This window comes from Cuculus canorus, chromosome 7 (assembly GCF_017976375.1).
Source record: "Cuculus canorus isolate bCucCan1 chromosome 7, bCucCan1.pri, whole genome shotgun sequence".
In the NCBI taxonomy this organism is placed as follows: Eukaryota; Metazoa; Chordata; class Aves; order Cuculiformes; family Cuculidae; genus Cuculus; species Cuculus canorus.
In genome coordinates this window covers 1,854,333-1,869,972 of record NC_071407.1, presented here as the reverse complement: position 1 = coordinate 1,869,972, position 15,640 = coordinate 1,854,333, and the positions used below count along the sequence as shown (strand labels likewise).

Sequence of the window (15,640 nt, the reverse complement as noted above, 5' to 3'; positions counted from 1 at the left end):
CAAAGTGGGATTGAGGAGAACTCACCAGTCTGAGACATCAAGATTTGTTGACTCGTGCTGGCATGAACGCTGCCAAATGACACAAATCAGTTGGACCAGGATTTCAAAGCAGCTTTTAAGCCTAGGCTTTGTCGCTCAGTGTTTCAAAGCAAAGTAGGTATTTGGCCAAGAGAGCTGTTTAATCTCCTTGTGTCCTACGTTCTTGATTTGAGCATCCCATAATTCCGACATTGCTTGAAACCTGATTTTTTGTTTCTGATTTTAAAAGTTTTGGATTCCATTCCTTTGTACCCTAATTTCTCCTCAAGAAAGGGAGAGCAATACTTGTTTTTCTCCCTCTTGGTTCATTTAATTGATGATTTTTTGTTGTGAAGTAGGTGGACAGTGGCCAAACCCATTGGATATTGAATATGCTTTGTGCTTTTTCAGTGTTAGTTTCACAAACAGTAATAACAGGGAGTGACAACATCAACAGGTTTGATTGCAAACCTGTTTAAATACAGATTGTCTATTACCAAGCATAGTTTAGATGATACAAAAAACGAGGGAATGATCTAGTTGTGTGGCCCGGGATGAAGTCTGGTTTCACCGGGCAGGGTTAATGAACAGTTAAAGGAAAGACCTGCTATAAAAGAGGACCTCAGCCTCTCTGGTGCTGAGGATCTGAGAGCGTGTATCAAAGGTTGCATGTTGAGCTCCACTGGCAAGCAACAGGCTTCTTCCAGTGCTCAGCAGAGTCTGTTGTGCCTTTGAAGTGATGGAAGAATTAGAATGCCGCGGAGCTGCTGTAGCTCGCTGAATGCAGCTGATATACTGCAAAGTAACCCCAATTTTAGCTTTTCTCAGCGCTGTGTCCTTGAGAGGTTACTGTGAAAACAAAAGGCCATAAATACCTATTATACCTGGTGTAATATGAAGTGCACAACGAAATGACTGCGTGCCTGTCCTAATATCTATGAAATATCACCAAGCTAACGGAGACATTTGGTACTTGGTGTTCCCCTGAGCTGAAGCTTCTATTCCCATTGTTTTCTTATTTCCTTTATTGAAACTAGGGTAGGGTTTTACTGACTTTGATAGCGTATTTTCAGGAGAAAGTGTGCCTGTCCTTTTGTGCAGACTTGTCTGTGCAGCCCGGATTGTTTCACAGGCTGCTGTATCCATGCTCTTAGATCTTTAGATTGTGGGACTCAGTTATTTGTGTTCTCTGAGTTCCAAGGGGGTTGGAAAGGAGATTTAAAGGCAGGAATTCTAATTGTCCTGTTAATAGGATGGGATTTACAGCTGATGTCCCGTGGCTAAACTCACAGCTGAATACATGCTAAAAAAAGGATGTTATTGTAAATGCCCAAGCATCTGCTCCAGATTTTTGAGGAGTAAATGGCGTCTTTGTGTCTCTTCTTGTTGAATCCTATTTACTTACTGACTTTGGCACTTTGTTTTTTGCTTCCAGCCTCGATTGAGGATGTTTTCTAGTGAGAATGCTACTGGCAGGGTTTCTGTAAGGGAAATTCTTATTAAAGAAAACATTGATTTTTATCCTTTGATCTAAGCACCGTCAAGCTGTGGCACAACTGTGTCTTTGTAAAGGCTTCAATAAAAAGTAGAGTCTTACTGCTGAGGGCGCACTCATACCTGGGACTGTAAACCAAGGTCTTTGTCATCTCCCAGTCTGTTGGTGACTTGGACAAGTGGGTGCTTGGAAATAGTTGGCAGAATTATTGACACTAGAAGTGGATTGAGGATCACGTTTAGTCTGTCTTGTACCTTGTTTCTGTAGTGAGCACCACACTGATACTGAACGGGGGATGTTTGAGTGCTGCATCTGTACTGGCACGGATTGGTGGGCAGAGGGAGAAAGCCGCAGCCAATACGTGTGTCACGTATTGAAGTATTGGTCATGATCCACTTAAACGACTGAGTAAAGTGTCACTGGGTTCTGAGTCAGAATAGCTGCTTTGCAGGTGATGCGATTGTCTTCATAGAGACAAAGTTGTCACCGATGTGACACTTGAAATAAGCTTTTCGTAACTGCGCTGATTTTAAGGTATTTTCCATTAATGTTGTTCCCTTGCCTTGTAAATTTGTGATCCGTGGACCATAAGTCACTGCTGTGCAAGAAACTGTGATCTCTGATTCTGCGGAGCGCTCCACTAGGAATGTTTGTTGTAAATCAGATTGCTGCAGTCACCCGGTATCCTATTTGTTTACTTTTCTGCATTACAAAACACTTTTAGCACCCAAACGGCTGCATATTTTCCGTGTTAAAAAAGCACTGAGTTTTAATTAAAATGGTGTATAGATAAACTGCAATAAGTGAGAGTTGTTTGCCTGTGGGCAAGAGTAACAGGGTTTACAAGTGGTGTTTTCGCAGTAAGTGGCTGATGAAGATTGCTGGTGGAGGTGGATTTCAGAGGGTTGGGAAAGATGGGAAGAGAGGTGGAGAAAACAGCTTTTCTGAGAAAAGAGAAATAATTGAACTGTATCATCTAGAAATCTGAGGAGACGTGGCAGAAATCTTCGCATGTAAGCAGCTGCCGTAAAGGTGTATGAAGGAGGCAAACTGAAAGGTGTTCAGACTTGGAGCAAGGGAACCTTGCAGCAACCTTAACCAAGGGAAACTTGGGCCGAGCGTGGGGAGGTGATTGTTCTCTAAACTACCTAGAAGGGGGTTGTAGAGAGGTGGGTGTTGGTCTCTTCAGCTGTATAACAAGTGATAGAAGGAGTAGGAATGGCTTCAAGTTGCACCAGGGGAGGTTTAGATTGAATATTAGGAAAAATGTCTTTACTGAAAGAGTGGTGAAGCCTCGGCAGAGGCTGCCCAGGGCAGTGCTGGAATCTCCTCTCTGGTGGGGTTTAAAGAACGTGTAGCTGTGGTGCTTCAGGACGTGGGTTAGTTGGCACAGTGAGGTTGGTGGGGTGAGGGCTGGACTGGATGATCTTAGAGGTCTTTTCCAGCCTTTATGATTCTTGGGGATCCAGCATGGTTGTAAGGACTTGTAAGTGCTGTGGTACATTGCTTGAGGCAGCTGTAGAGTCTCCACCGATGAGCGTTTTAAAAACCAAGTCACACTTAAATATCTCGGGAGTATTTTACACATGGTTTTGCTTTGCAAGGTGGCTGCAAGGAGGCAGGTGAGATGCTCTTGTCCGCTGGCGCGAGTCAGCCGAGTGGACTGAGGTTTATACTACCTGATAGTGCTCCAGAGCATGTCTGAGAGACACAAAAACGACGTTTCCCGTGAGGGATTTTTAGCCCCTGTTGATTGGCAGAAAAGGAAACGGTGTTCCCAGTTCAAAGTTAGGGGCAGAATGCTTTAGCAGAGACCCAACAGGAGCTGGTGAACCCTTCTGGCTGGAGGGCAACACCTTGCCAGGTGTCATGTCCTGAATATTCTGCCCTGGCAGGATTGTGGGGGAAATGAAGCCCTGGGTGAGGAGAAACGTTTCGCTTTACAGTCTCGCAGTTCAGCGTTTTGCTCTGTTTTGAGCGAAAGGTTCTACCACTTTAGAATTTATAGTGGAGGTGTAAATGTCAGCTCAGAAACATTTCAGCTTTGAAGGGTTTGTGGTGCCCTGCCAAGCGTTGTGAAGCCTTGCAACTCAAAAACAACAGAGAACAGTATCGTTTGATATCAAGTGTTGTATTTTCATTAGCTGCCAATTCTCACAAATGGAAGACGAGATCTAATAGCCTGGCTGGACCCTGATAGCCTGCAGAAGGGCATTACTAATTTCATTCCTCTTGTGTCCAAGGTGCTTTACAGGGCTGTAACTGTTGCTATTGGACTTCAGCAAGGGCTACAAAATGCTAAAAGTGTTATTCCTGTTCCCCGTAATTCTAACTTTTTTATTTTTAATCATTATTAATGTGCTGGAACATGCAGTTATTCATAGAAGTGGTTTTGGATTGAGTGACTTGAATATAGTTGGATTGGATTGTGAATATCATTAGGGAGGTCTCTTTTTCCCAGAGAATAATGAAATCATTGCATAGCCAAGTGTGCAGGAAAAACTGGAACAGAATAACTTGACATTTGTATTACAGTTAGTAAGTGACTCGGCCAAAAAAGTGTCTCTTTATTAATACTGAAGTGTTTTATTTTAAAATTTTCATTTTGAAATGCATTTACTGAGTTTAATAGTTGCCCAAGCAAAACGTTTAATTTCAGGTTTGGTTAAAATGATATGTTCTTGCTTGATTGATAATTAATGTTTTAATTTCACATAAAGAAACTCTTGATCGAGCCTTCTAGATTGAGCTATACTATTTCTTCCCCCTTCCATACCAGTGTCTGAGTTTTGGGTCGTGAAAAACAGTCTGAGAATGTGTTTTGACACTTGGGTCTGGGTGTGGACGAGCTTGAGACCACTCAATCCTCACTTGTATTCATCCCATACCCTTCAGGTATGGCGTTGTGCGAGGAGGGACTTTACTGCCATGCAGGTCATCTTGCCAGATCTCCTCTCTATCCATCGTGTGTTTAAAGAGAGCAGTCATGCTTAGCAAATGGGATACAACCCATAAGCGTTCATATAATAAATGTTCATATAATAAACGTATTCTAGGCTAAAAACAACTTGGCAGCAAATGGTCAGGTTGGTCATATTGGTAAAATTCAGGTTCTAGTGCGGAACTGGGTGAGCGAGGAGGAAGATTTCTTGTGTGGAAGTGGCCGGTTTTGGACACGAGGCTTTTGAGGAGATGGGGGAGGTGGTGGCTGAACGGAGTCAGGATCCTACAGCTGGGAATAATGTAGGAGTGTGTTTCAGTGATCGCTCCTGAACAAGCTGCTGGTGCCAAGCTGTCACTTCCAACTGGTTAAACCTTGTTCCAAGCAAGACCTTAAAGAGAGGGACGAGGGTGAGGGCATTGAGGGAACACTGAGCTACCAAGGGAATTGTGGAGAAGGAGTGATGAAGGGACATAAATAATGGAGGGAAAGCCTTGGTCGCCTAGAGAAACTCAGCGTCTTTGAGTTTAACCCCTGCCTTTCATTTGAGGTCAAACCCGTAGTCAATAGGAGTGTGGCATGTGGGGGTGGAAATAGGAGAAACTTGATCAGACTGCTCCACTCCATCACAGGCTGGGATAATTGTCCAAGGAATTAGTGAGAGGTGTTTGACTGAAAACAGTTCAAGATGGAGTAAAACAAACATTTAAAAACATCTAAAGCAAAATCTTGCCTGTCTGCAGTGTGTTTTGGTTCATTATTCAAATGTGTTCTTAGGTGGTTTCAGCCTGTAATACAAATTCTGTTTGTCACTTCAGAATAATGTGTAACTGCCAGCTTTGAAACTTCTCAGGGCTCTGCCAGTGTTCAGGTGCTGATGATTTCCTTTCTGTCTGCCCGCTTCTCCCAAACACACACACACGTGTTGAAATGGGCTGATGTGAAATAGCTTAACGTTGGCGTTGATAGGATGAGGGGGAACAGTTTTAAGCTGAAAGGGGGAGGATTTAGGTTAGATCTTGGGAAGAAATGTTTCCCTGTGAGGGTGGGGAGACAGGGAAGTGGTGGCTGCCCCATCCCTGGAGGGGTTCCAGGCCAGGTTGGATGGGGCTTGGAGCCCCTGATCCAGTGGGAGGTGTCCCTGCCCATGGCAGGGGGTGGGACTGGATGGGCTTTGAGGTCTTTTCTGACCCAAACCATTCTATGATTCTAGAATTGTAGGGTATATATAATAAAGATAGACCATAGAGGGAACAATTAATACCAGAAATCATGCTTTTTTTTTTTTTTTAACTTAAGATGAGAGATTATGCAATGAAAGCAGTAGCTGCTGTTGGCATCTGTCATTTTGGTAAGAGTACCCCTGTTGATTATCTCTTATATAGTAGTGCAGCTGTACTGGAGTGCTTCAGGTGTTGTACACTGCCAGAATAAGAGGCAGTTCTGACCTCCTTGCCTTGGGCTTGGGGTGCCCTGCTGCTCCGTGTGAGCAGGGATCCCAGGGATGGAGCGGCTGCTTCACCTCGGGAGCAGCTGAACGCCAGCACCAATCTGTGCGTGTTCCAGAACAGCTTAGCTTATGTTCTGCTGACCAGAGAGCAAAAGATGCAAAAGTCACTTTCAGTGTTAGGTCAAAGAAAGTTTTAAAACCATAAATCCAGCTGAAATGTGCCAAATTGACTCATTTTGCAGTGTTTTTTTCTTTTTTCGGTATAGCCAGTCTCGTCTCCTGCTCTTCTGTTCAAAGCTGCAATGCAGCGTGACCGACTGCTCCCTCTTTCTGCCTTTCACTGTGCTCATTTCCAAATATTCCACTTCTGTAGAGAAGAGATGATGGTGAAAAGATTGTATCCAAGCTAGTTCAATAGTTTCATTCCTGGATACCCATTTTTATGCCCGTTGAATGGGACTGTTCTAGATTCAGTGGCTTCCCACTGGCAGTAATGATAGTCAGCAACGTTTAGTGCTCCTCGCTTTCAAAGCGCTTTGCTCGGGAGCACGGGGAACGTACGGACTGGAAGTTCTTGGGTTCTTCTGGGAGTGCAGGAGCAACTGACTGGCTGTGTTAATGTTCTTGTGCAGTTCATGTGCACTCAGATAATCCTTTCCCGTTATTCTTAGGTTTAGTATGACTGAAATCATACCACCGGAGGGACGTTGTTTACCCAGTTCAGATGCCAAGGATTGAGAAAGCAGGAGAAGTTTAGTTTAGCTATGAAGGACATTAAAATTAGGTTTGAAAACTCCAGGCTATTTTGTTTTTTCAGCATTATGAAAAGATTGCTGGTTTGCTATTTTGTATTAGATATTCTAAGAACATTTACATACCTTTTATATATTATTCCATAAGCTGCAGGACTCCTGTTGTGAATCCATATTGTTGTTGGTTCAGGAGCTGAGCTATTAACTGAGCGCAGACTCCCCAGCTGTTGCCTCCTGGCCGATTAATTTAATTTGTATTGTTTCTTGAATTTGGACCAAGCAAAGGAGGAACTTTGAGCAGCAAGTTTGAATCTGGTTTTAACCTGTTCGTGTCCATGTATTCGGAATGGGTACATGTGGTTCAAGTCACGTGCTGTAGCAGACTTGAGCCTAATGTCTGGCACTGCTGATGAAGCCTGTGTAGATACAGCCTCAGATGCTCCATCAGGGAAGGGTCTAGGAGCTCAGCAGTCATTAAAACACACTGATTGGCATAGACTCCATCAGCTAGTTTGATGGATGCTGGTTGAAGAAACTGTCCGTGCTTGCAGCCCAGAAAGCCAACTGTATCCTGAGCTGCATCCAAAGCAGTGGGACCAGCAGGGTGAGAGAGGGGGTTCTCCCCCTCTGCTCTGCTCTCATGAGACCCCACCTGGAGCCCTGCATCCAGTTCTGGGGTCATCAGCATAGGAAGGACATGGATCTGTGATGTGAGGGCTGGAGCACCTCCCATACGTGGGCAGGCTGAGAGAGTTGGGGCTGTTCAGCCTGGAGAAGAGAAGGCTCTCAGGAGACCTTAGAGCAGCTTCCAGTGCTGAAAGGGGCTCCAGGAAAGCTGGGGAGGGGCTCTGGATCTGAGAGGGCAGGGATAGGATGAGGAGGAATGGTTTTGAGCCAAAAGAGAGGAGATTGAGATGAGATCTTGGGAAGAAACATTTTCCTGTGAAGGTGGGGAGGCCCTGGCCCAGGGTGCCCAGAGCAGTGGTGGCTGCCCCATCCCTGGAGGGGTTCCAGGCCAGGTTGGATGGGGCTTGGAGCTCCTGAGCCAGTGGGAGGTGTCCCTGCCAATGGCACAAGGTGGGACTGGGTGGGCTTTGAGGTCCTTTCCAACCCAAACCATTCCATGATTCTGTGGTTGGCGTTGGCCCAGTGCGGGTCACCCTGGCTGTGAGCACTGGCTGCAAGGAAGAGAGTGAAGAGCGTGCTATTCATCTTTGGAAGAGGTCACCCCAAGGGATGTAGCTGTCAAATCTTCAAAGTCAGTAGATATATGAGGTAAATCTGGGAAACCTGCTAGTGAGACTGAAGAAAAATAATGGAACTTCTCCTCTTTCAGCACATCTGGGCCATCTGACAGCTGTGGTTATAGGTATATTTTTAAAACCACATCAGAATTTATTTTAAATTTCTTCTTAATCAAAATGCTTTGTCATATATCTGAAGGGCCAGTGTGGGCTTATGTGCTAATTAAATGTATCACTGCAATTGCTGGCTAATTTAAAATATTCAGAAATCTTTTACATCAAGTGATACTGACTCATCTGAAGCCAAACCTACCCTTGAGAACCAGTTCTCTGCTTGCCAGTGACTATTTTTTTAAATAAAAACCCAAAAATATCGTCCTGGCTCTTTGTCTCAGGATTTAATTCCATTGAGTTTTGGCTCCTCCCTACATACGTGCACCCACAGAATTAAAAGTGAGGAGAGCTGTATGCATTTGAATTAGAATCTCAAATGTTGTCAGGAAGTGTTATGAAATATGGAATCATTAAGGCTGGAAAAGACCTCTAAGCTTATCCAGTCCAACCATCAGCCCAACCGTGCCATCCTAAACCGCATCCCAAAATGCCACATGTAACTCTTGAACCTCTCCAGAGACAGAGACTCCACCACTGCCCTAGAAGCCTCTTCTCAATTCTTCACCTTGCTTTCAGTGAAGAAATTCTTTCCTGCAGGACACTCAAACCCAATAAAGCTCCATACTAAGCATATAAAACTCCGAGGAGACATTATAATGACCTTCCAGTATGTGAAAGGGGCTACAAGAACACTGGAGAGGGGCTTTTTACGAAGGCGCGGAGTGATAGGATGAGGGGCAATGGATATAAACTGGAGAGGGGCAGGTTTACACTAGACATACGGAGGAATTTCTTCACGCTGAGGGTGAGGAGGCCCTGGAACAGTTGTCCAGGGAAGTGGTGGCTGCCCCATCCCTGGAGGTATTCAAGGCTAAGTTGGATGGGGCTTGGGCAACCTGAGCCAGTGGGAAGTGTCCCTGCCTATCGCAGGGTAGTTGGAACTGTATGATCTTTAAGGTCCCTTCCAACTCAAAACTTTCTGTTATTCTATATTGTTAATCAGAAGCGGTAGGTGTGTAAAATGTTGTAAAACAGTAGCAGAAAATGTCAAAAATCTCTTGATAGCCAGTGTTGTGCATTAACTATAGGGAAAGTTTCTCTTTTTATCAACCACAGTTTATATCGGTGGAGTTGTAATTTTCATGTCAGTTTTTTCCTTGGTGAAATTGCAGCTTATCATTAATTGGTCATATTTTTTGTACCCCAGTACATAATTCACTTCTCAAGGAACTAGGGGTTTCCCAAGTGACTATGGAAATCAAATAGCTTGGATCTCTTCTGCCAACCTTTGAGCTAATGCAGAGCTAAGTCGTTGTGATCATACGGACGAACAGCAGCTTCAGAAGCTGAACTCCTCCAGCGTTCGTGTGGTGAGCAGAATCATGGTGGTAATCCACAATTGTTCCTTATCTCACCCCATCACCATCCTGCCTGCATCGCTTCTGTTAATTTTGCTTTCCAGCCTTAGATAATTTCAAGCTTTTCATATTTCATGTCTTTCCAGGAGTTCCTGAAGGAACTACTAAAAAATGATGTTTTTCCCTTAATATTACCTGTAGGGAATAAACAAAACTAGGTTTTCTCATGGGGTGACAATAAGTTATTCTCTCCAGGTACAGCAAATAACACGATGTGAATGTTTTCTCACTGTTGGTATGTGTCAGAATGGGTAAGTTGAAGCCTTGGATTCAAATGTGATCAAAGGTGATGTGAGTAAATACCTTTCAATGCAAGGCACCCAGTCAGTGTAAAACCTGGGCTTGCTCTTTTTAGTCTAGGTTGTAGAATCATAGGATGGTTTGGGTTGGAAGGGACATCAAAGCCCATCCAGTCCTACCCCTGCCATGGGCAGGGACACCTCCCACTGGATCAGGGGCTCCAAGCCCCATCCAACCTGGCCTGGAACCCCTCCAGGGATGGGGCAACCACGAATTCTCTGGATGACCTGTGAGAAGGTCACTATATTTTGTCTTTCAGAATATAGTTTTCTAATCTCCACAGCTGTTGTGTCCTGTGACGTGTTCTGCTTCATGGCTCTGCATTCAAACTGCAAATCAGTTGTGTGAGTCTCTCACTGAGTTATGTGAATACCCTGTAATCAGCCCAACCTGTACAGAGCTCTACCAACTTTCGCATCACTAATGGTGCTCACAACTATGCAGTTTTAGTGCCAGAACAACTGATTACACAATTTAACATGGCAGGTACAACATAAAAGCTTTTACTACTAGATTGGAGACCTGGTTTGGGGAATACTCAAGGAAATATCCATATAAGAAAGTGCAGGATGGAGTTCCAGTAGCACAGTTGCAGCTCGTCTGTTTGTGGGAGAGGCAGCTCCAAGTTCTGCAGTCAGGGAATGGTAGTCAAAGCCAAACTGTTTTTATCACAAGCCCTCAGAGGTGATTTGTAAGTGATGTTCATGAACATCTGTGGCTTTGCTGCTATCTCTTCATTACTTGCTCCAATGAGGAATCGCATGCAAAGCCATTTTAGGCTCAGATCTGCTTATCAGCAGATGACGCTTAGAAAAAGGAGGGTTGGTCATTCGGTGTCTGGTGTGAAAAACTGTGTATCCCAATCACAAGCTTTTGTTCATTCTCTTCTTTATCATGCCATATGTACTTCTTTGTCTTCTCCTTTCTTAGTTATCGTTACAACTGTTTTGCATCAACGAGGAAGAGAAATTCTTCAGAGACGAAGCAAAAGGCAAAAACCCCAACCCTCCCCAAAAGAACCAAACAACCCCACCCTTGGACATCCCTTAGTTGATGCTTAAAACCAGGAAGCAATCTGTAACCTTGCAATGTATCATGAACACTTCTCATGGAGTAGGCATCTAGGTCTCCAAGATTGCCAGGATGAAAGCCCTTGTGTCTTCTCCTGCATGATTTCATGCTGTTACTCTCTGGAAATGGAGCTGTTGGCCAGCAGCACTCCTTGTTGTGCTCGTAGGTGCATCTGAGGTGGATGTGAGTCATGATTGCAGTGCTGGTAGTTTGTCTTACGCTAACAAGACACAACAATGCAATCCTAATGTTGGACTCTCCTATTCCTGTCCTGATACCTTGCTGATACTTATAGGAGACGAAGACCGTGCTGGAAGCAGAAGTCAAGGAAGTTATTTATGCGATGTTTGATTGGTACACTACCAATGAATGGTTTCATCGCAAACATTACTAGTCTGTGTTATCACAAAACGGTCTTATCTGTCTGTGATGTGGTGAAATGATCGTAAAAAGCTGCATTTGATGATAGTGAAGTCAACGTAAGCTGGAACTGCTCGTGTCCTCAGAAAAAAAACCTGATTTAATTTAGTGTGGTGTTGTGGGCAGTGATGTTGGGATGTCTGAAGCAACCTCAGAGTCTCGGACACCTGTTTCTCACCCATGATTTTAATAGGATTAGGGCTCCTGTCACCCTTAGGTTGCTTTGAAAGTCACAGACTCTTGAAGTTAACGGAAGTCCTTTTATGCCTTAGTTATATATTATCAAGATGAAGTGTTCAAAATCTTGCTTGTTAAACTATTAAAATGGTGGATAAATAGGTAAATGTGCAGAAAAGGTAAGGCCAAAGGGGTAATACCAAACTTTCATGTACTAATAGGAAGTACGCTTCCCAAGCTGCCCACCTGCTACCAGGGGGCGTTACACGATCGAGTTTGTATTTTCAGCCATAGTAGAAAATGTCCAGGAACCAGTTTTTCTTCATCCAAGGACTACATTCTTTTCTAATAACATCCAGTCTTTTAAACAAGCTTGTACTGGCTCATGAATAGTAATGGGCTGTACTTTTGGTTAGAATGAAGGAACATAAATCACTAAGTGTCAGGCGGCTTAGAAACCAGTGTGTCCTCATGATTGTTTAATAGAGTACAAAGGGAACTGCCTTCAAGCTAGGGAGATCTCATACCCACTCACCCATCGGTGATGCTTCAAAAAAAGAAGACAATTGTTCCCTTACAGAGTCTTGGCATGAAAATTTAATTAGCAGCCAAGATCTTTCTGAAGATGAAAAAAAGCAATTTCTTTTTATATAGTCACTTTCTTTAACTGTTTACTTTATATTTCTGTATGATTCGCTCAGAAGGATCTGCTGCCTTCTACATGTATTTTTTTTCTCCTTCAGTTGTGCTTTTGAAATTATTTTACCAGGTTTCAGCATTTTTTTGGCATTCTGTTTCAGCCCATTTCAACACAGTTCTTGGAAGACATTCAGAACACGAGTCAGAGGCAGAAGTGGATGCATAATGAGATTTAATATGTACGGAATACAAACCTGCTGTTATTAGATAAAATAACAATTATAATAATTGTTGCTGTCATTGGTAGATTTGTTGAAATGAGTCTTTAGAAGAGTACAAGGATAGCGAGTATATATTAATCAGAAAATCAGTCCTCAGTTGGAATCAGGTGCTATTTATGCTATTTAGTATAGTTTCATCTCTTTAGCAGATGTGTTATTTTACACTATAAGAATTAAATCTTCTGCCTTAGCTGGTATTTGCAGTGTCATAGTGTGATTTCTGTGCCAGGGTTGAATTTGAGTTTTGCTTAATTTCTTGGATTTAAACAACTCTACTTTAGTTTTCCTGTTTGCAAGGAGACAAGAAATGAACAAGAAGAGCCCCAACCCTTTCGCTCTGATGGCATCTGCTCATAATGTCGAATGTCTTAATGTCAAATTAATTAAATCTGTGGTCCAATGTGACGTATTTTCCAAAAGTGCACAGATGCGCGGATATACTATGCTATCCTTGAAGCAGAAATGTTTATGTACGCATTTTTGCAGTTACTAGAGACGCTTCAAGACCCAAGTGCATCGAAGAATGTGTCTCAGCTTCAAGGTGTGCCTTGGCTTAATCCATCAGTCCCCCCAGTGCTTTGAGAACTGCCTCAAAACAGTCCTCAGAGCAGCAGATACCTGGGGGAGTGTCAGATAAGATGTGCCTGGCTGAAAAACGTGGTCGTTGAAACTCAAATGGTGTCTTTAAGTTCTCCTCTGCCCAGACATGCGTGTACTTACCTATTTATTTATGTTTGGATGGCAGTGGTGAAATACCTCCTGGTCGTGAGTCCTGTATTACATCTATAACAAATGTCGAGCCCTGGACAGTATAGGGGTGAACTTTGCTCCTCAGCTCTCACAGATTGCACGTGTTGGATGTTATAGCAGGGCCGGTGACTTTACTTGGCAACAGAACCCTTTCAACCAGCAGTTGATTGCTTCTGGCTGCTGCCAGTGTCTTTAAAGACTGAAAGTAAAAATAATATAATATAGGACACACAGCTGAAATTTGGAAACAAAGTTTCTTGCAAAGACTAAAATTAATGTTTATTTTTCTGGTTAAAGAGTAAAACTGTAGAATGAATTTTTCATGAGGTATTTTATTTCCCAGGAATGGTGATCTTTAGAAATGTTTCACACTTTTATGTCTTGACCAAGTTGTTCTTTTTTAAGCTTCTAAAAGATTCAAGTTTTCGGTTTGTAAACAATAATCAAAGTGTTTTGACACTTCTGAAATTCACCTTGCACCTTCTTTGGAGAGTAGGGTCAGACTCTGGGATGGAAAAAGCTGAGTGTAACATGTACTCAACAGTATAACATAATATATACTCGACTCCTTAAGGTTCCAGAAGAACCTGGTTGTCCCTGTAGAATAACAGAATGGTTTGAGTTGGAAGGGACCTTAAAGATCATCTAATTCCAACGCCCCTGCCATGTAGGTCGGTAAGGGAAACATGTCTATCGGTACAAGTGAGAGGAGTATGTTTGACTTGTTTGGTTCTCAGATTTTGTTGCTTTCCTTTAGGAAGAAGAGGTTGGTCAGGCTCTTTGGAGCAGTTTTATTGAGGTGTGCTCAGTAAAAGGAATCGGTAGAATTGTGTGCTGGGGACGTGGGAGACTGTAGCTAATACTGAGATGGTAGAATACAGTGAGAAAACTCAGAGCAGCTTGTCAGTCCTCAGAAGGGATACAAAGAAGGATTTCCTAAGACCCAGAGGACTGGATAAGGCTTACTGTTGTTTAGGAAATGGCTGACCTGGCTAGATTTGAGGACTTGTCTTCAAAGGGGGGAGTTTCATATGTATGTTTTAATTTGACTACACTTTTCAAACTGCTCTGACCTTTGTCCATTTACCAAGTCACTTGTTGTAGCTATTACTTGTATAAAACCCAGATTTGGAGGCATTTAAAGCCCTTGGCTTTCGGAAATTTACAGTCAAAAAAGCTTTGGAGCAGTATGCCCCTGTATTCTGGCTCCGTGGGCCAGGTTGGATGGGGCTTTGAGCAACCCGATCCAGTGGAAGATGTCACTGCCCATGTCAAGGGGGTTGTAACTGGATAATATTTGACGTCCCTTCCAACCCACACCGTTCTATGATTAGGTAAGAGCAATCTGCAGAGAATTGTTCACTGTGCCTTCTCTCCACAGCTGTTCTTTCAGCCCTACTAAACCAATCCCAAAATGAGTAATGTTAAGTATAGGCAAAACTCGCCAGGAAGTCTGATGCGATTTCAAAGCTAAGAAGAGTTAAAGGACAGTGAAGGACTGTATAGAAAAAGGAGTACAGTTTAAATGAAGCGAGACAATTTATGTAGCCCTAAAAAGCTTTTGAAACTCCTTACTGCAGCGAAGATCGTAATTCCTGCGTCCTCTTTCAGTGCTGGACAAAAGATACCCACACAAATAATATCCTTTTGCTATAACAATACATCCTCAGTATTTTCTTCTGATGCTCTTCACTTCAAAATAATGTAATTACAAATATGGGGTTTTTTTTGGTTGGTTGGTTTGTCGTTTTACTCTTTTTTTGTCCTGTTTTTTAAGAAAGCAAAGTGATATGAGAATGAAATTACAACAGTCAGGTTTGGTAGAATGAGATGTTCTTGGTAGAGCGAGGTTCTTCTTAAGCCCGACAGCCACATTGAGGTACTGGCAATCTGAAAAACGAAAAACGTGTTTCTATGAGCCCATCCTGTTTTAGGGATAAGTCTCTCTTGGAGATATTCTCTGAAGTTATCTGTTCTTTCTATCAGTAGAAGGAATTGCCTGGGCTGCTGCTTTCTCTCTGCTTTGTGATCCTGCAAATACAACTGTCATGCCTCAAAGTCTGGATCTTGACATTTGAAAGTTGTGTTTTGTATTCGAGATCTGGTGTATAATTTCTTCAGTGGAAAACGTCTGCTACGGGGTTTTTCTAATCCCACATATTCTTTGCACACTTTTCCCACAAAAAAATAAAATAATGCTTTATTCTCCACCTTAAACTTGTGCAACCTTTATAAAGTTGTAGAATATATGCTTTTAAAAATCACTTTCCTTAGGGTGTGTATATAAAGGCTGTATAAAAGCAGTGAGGTTGGATAGCAGTGTATTTTAAGGGTAATTCATGCATGCTGCCATAATTAGCTCTGGGGGAAGTGTTCGGTCAGCAGGACTCTTCTGGGTTTTTTGGTCATCATGTCAAATTGTGAAAAAGTGCTATCTCTAATTGTTGTTTTCAGTTTTACAGAATTTTTGGATCCATTCCAGCGGGTTATCCAGCCAGAAGAGATCTGGCTGTATAAGAATCCTTTGGTGCAATCAGACAACATACCTACACGTCTTATGTTTGTAAGTA

At 42.9% G+C, this 15,640-nt stretch overlaps 1 protein-coding gene across 2 annotated transcripts in view; it reads left to right on the top strand.

Annotated features, from left to right (window-relative positions):
- The window catches only part of PLPP4 (phospholipid phosphatase 4), a 48,284-nt gene that overhangs the window by 5,018 nt on the left and 27,626 nt on the right, over positions 1-15,640 (top strand). Inside the window, exons 1-2 of one of the 2 annotated variants that reach the window (XM_054071105.1) lie at positions 11,264-14,404; positions 15,525-15,633. In XM_054071105.1, the coding sequence (XP_053927080.1) occupies positions 14,397-14,404; positions 15,525-15,633 (117 nt within the window). In that variant the 5' untranslated portion in view covers positions 11,264-14,396. Of the gene's footprint in view, positions 1-11,263; positions 14,405-15,524; positions 15,634-15,640 lie in introns of those variants that run through there. The other variant, XM_054071103.1, reaches the window with a different exon arrangement.